The sequence below is a fragment of the Leptopilina heterotoma genome, unplaced genomic scaffold (genome assembly GCF_015476425.1).
Source record: "Leptopilina heterotoma isolate Lh14 unplaced genomic scaffold, ASM1547642v1 Lhet_254, whole genome shotgun sequence".
Lineage (NCBI taxonomy): Eukaryota > Metazoa > Arthropoda > Insecta > Hymenoptera > Figitidae > Leptopilina > Leptopilina heterotoma.
Window position 1 is genome coordinate 44,937 of NW_025110967.1, and position 2,700 is coordinate 47,636.

The following is a 2,700-nucleotide window of genomic DNA, read 5'->3' on the forward strand; positions in this document are numbered from 1 at the left end:
TATTCTTTATTCTAGGTCTGCGTTTGGTAAGTATATATATATATTTTTTTTTTCGTATATATTATAAAAATATATGTTTTTTTTGGATTTTTCGCGTCTTTTCTAATTTGGCTAGTAGAAAATGTCTCGTTTGAAGAGAACGAAGTCTGTGGTTAATTACAGTGAAGTATTTGAGGATGATGATAGTATTCAAATATCTTTAATTCCTAATCCCAATACTTCTGATGTTGAAGATAAATCAGATGGTGACACTGATAATGAAAATAGTAATCATTCTGATATTGAGAATGAAATATTATCTTATAGAAAAGTCTTTGAAAATTACAACGAAACACAGAAATATTTAAAAAATAATCATGAATATAAATGGGTCGATGGTGAAAAATCTTATCATAATGTATTGAGTAATGAATATCTTTTAGCCGAGAAAGATAAAAAAGATACGTGAGAGTACACCTGTTGAGCTTTTTGAAATGTTTTTTTCTTTAGCTATGAAAGAACATATCATTGATGCTTCAGGTCAAAACGGTTTACAGATTCCCTTGCACGAGTTTGATGTATTTATAGCCATTATAATACTGTCATCGTTTAATACTCGTAATTCTGAAAGAGACTACTGGTCAAATGATCCTCTGTTGGAATGTGCTATTGTAAAATCAGCCATGTCAAGAAATCGTTTTTTAGAAATAAAAACCGGTATAAAATATTCGGAAAAAGAAGAAGAAAGCTCAACAGATTTTGCATGGCGAGTACGTACTCTTTTAAAAATGTTTAATTTTAACGTAAAGCGTTTCGGTTTTTTTCAAACTGCTATCTCAGGGGATGAAATGATGGTAAAGTTTTATGGTCGATTACGGTTTAAGCAATACATTCGTACTAAACCTGTCCGATTTGGGATAAAGTTGTGGGCATTATGCGGTTCTGACGGATTCTTATTTGAATGCGACATATACTGCGGGAAGAATGCAAAGACCGATGGTGCCCTCATCAAGTGCGCTTTGGGAAGTCGCGTAATTTTGAAATTAACTGAGCAATTGCTTATGACAACTTCCAGAAAAAAGATAGAAGCTTATCATTTATATTTCGACAATTATTTTTCCAGTCCAGACCTACTCATTCATCTAAAAAAAGTAGGATTAAATGCAACTGGTGTTGTCCAAAAAAATCGTGTGAAAGAAAAAAATAGTTTAGAAAAAAATCCAAAAAGAGGATCGTTTAAAGTAAAACATGAGAAAAACAGTGGCCTAAACTATATCACACTTATGGACTCAAAAGAAGTTTCTCTCCTTTCCACTTGCGCTGGCATTTCTCCATTACAAGATCGAAAACGTTACTCAAAAGAAAAAAAATGTAGAGACGTAATTGCCATGCTGAGTGCATTTTCAAATTATAATAGTTACATGGGTGGTGTGGATCTCCATGACCAGTATTGCAGTTACTTGCTACCTTCTTTTAGAAGTAAAAAATGGCCATGGCCAGTACTAATGCGATTGATTCAATCGTCAATTACTAATGCTGTGATACTACACAATGCTGTTCAAAAAGATGGAAAAAAACACCAGCAAAAGATTTCGCAATGAGTATTGTTAGGCATTATATTGAAAAAAATATGAACGACGGAATAAAAAGTCATAATTTAGAAAAATCTCAGAAAAGAAGATATTGCTCTTCAGAAGGTTGTGAAATCAGAACACATTTCTTTTGTAAAATGTGCGACTCATTTTTCTGCAAACAGTGTTTTGATACTAAGCATAAGTAATGATGAAAATAATACATATATACATTTCCATTTTTTGACCTTTAAATTAAAAAATTATAATAACAAAAAAGAAGAAAAATACATAAAAAATAAAAAAAGGAAAAAATTAAAAAAAAAATATAAAAAATAAAAAAGTAAAAAAAAATATAAAATTTAAAAATTAAAAAAAAAGACTTTCCAGTTCACGTTTACCTCCACGTGGTGAAAGTTGGGAAACATTAAAAATATTTTAATTATTTTAATGGCTAAAGAACGTGATTATCGAATTTTAACTGAAAATTCGTATGTCATATTGGAGCAGCCATGTTTAATTTTAAAAATTGGACATTATATTCGTAATCAGAGACCCCAAAAACCCCCGAGTAACAAGTTTCAAGCGAATCTAATGTTTTTTTAGAAAAATTGTCGGCCATATTGGATCCGCCATTTTGAATTTTGAAAACTGGATTTCAGATTCATAATCAGCGACCCCAAAAACCCCCGAGTAACAAGTTTCAAGCGAATCTAATGTTTTTTTAGAAAAATTGTCCGCCATATTGGATCCGCCATTTTGAATTTTGAAAACTGGATTTCAGATTCATAATCAGCGACCCCAAAAACCCCCGAGTAACAAGTTTCAATCAAATTTAATAAATTTTTAAAAAAATTGTCCGCCATATTGGATCCGCCATTTTGAATTTTGAAAATTGGACTTCAGATTCGTGATCAGCGACCCCTAAAACCCCCGAGTAACAAATTTCAAGCTGATCTAAATTAACTTTTAACAATTTCGTACTTTCGAATCAAATTTTGAAAAAATTTTGAATTTCAAACTCCATTTTTGAGCCGCCATTTTAATTTTTAATTTTCTCTATAGTCCTATCTTCTAGGTTATATATCTATGTCACGTTATTTGTAACATTTGGAATTATTTCGCCGCTATTTCATAGTAGAAAAAATTG

At 31.0% G+C, this 2,700-nt stretch overlaps 1 protein-coding gene across 1 annotated transcript; it reads left to right on the forward strand.

Annotated features, from left to right (window-relative positions):
- Positions 1-491: 491 nt before the first annotated feature.
- LOC122503281 (piggyBac transposable element-derived protein 3-like) lies at positions 492-1,580 on the forward strand. Its single transcript, XM_043613755.1, has one exon. The coding sequence runs from the start codon at positions 492-494 to the stop codon at positions 1,578-1,580; it is 1,089 nt and encodes a 362-aa protein (XP_043469690.1).
- The last annotated feature ends 1,120 nt before the right edge of the window (positions 1,581-2,700 follow it).

Coding starts and splice junctions, on each gene's coding strand:
- LOC122503281 (XM_043613755.1), top strand. CDS start 492: ATGAAAGAACATATCATTGATGCTTCAGGTCAAAACGGTTTACAGATT.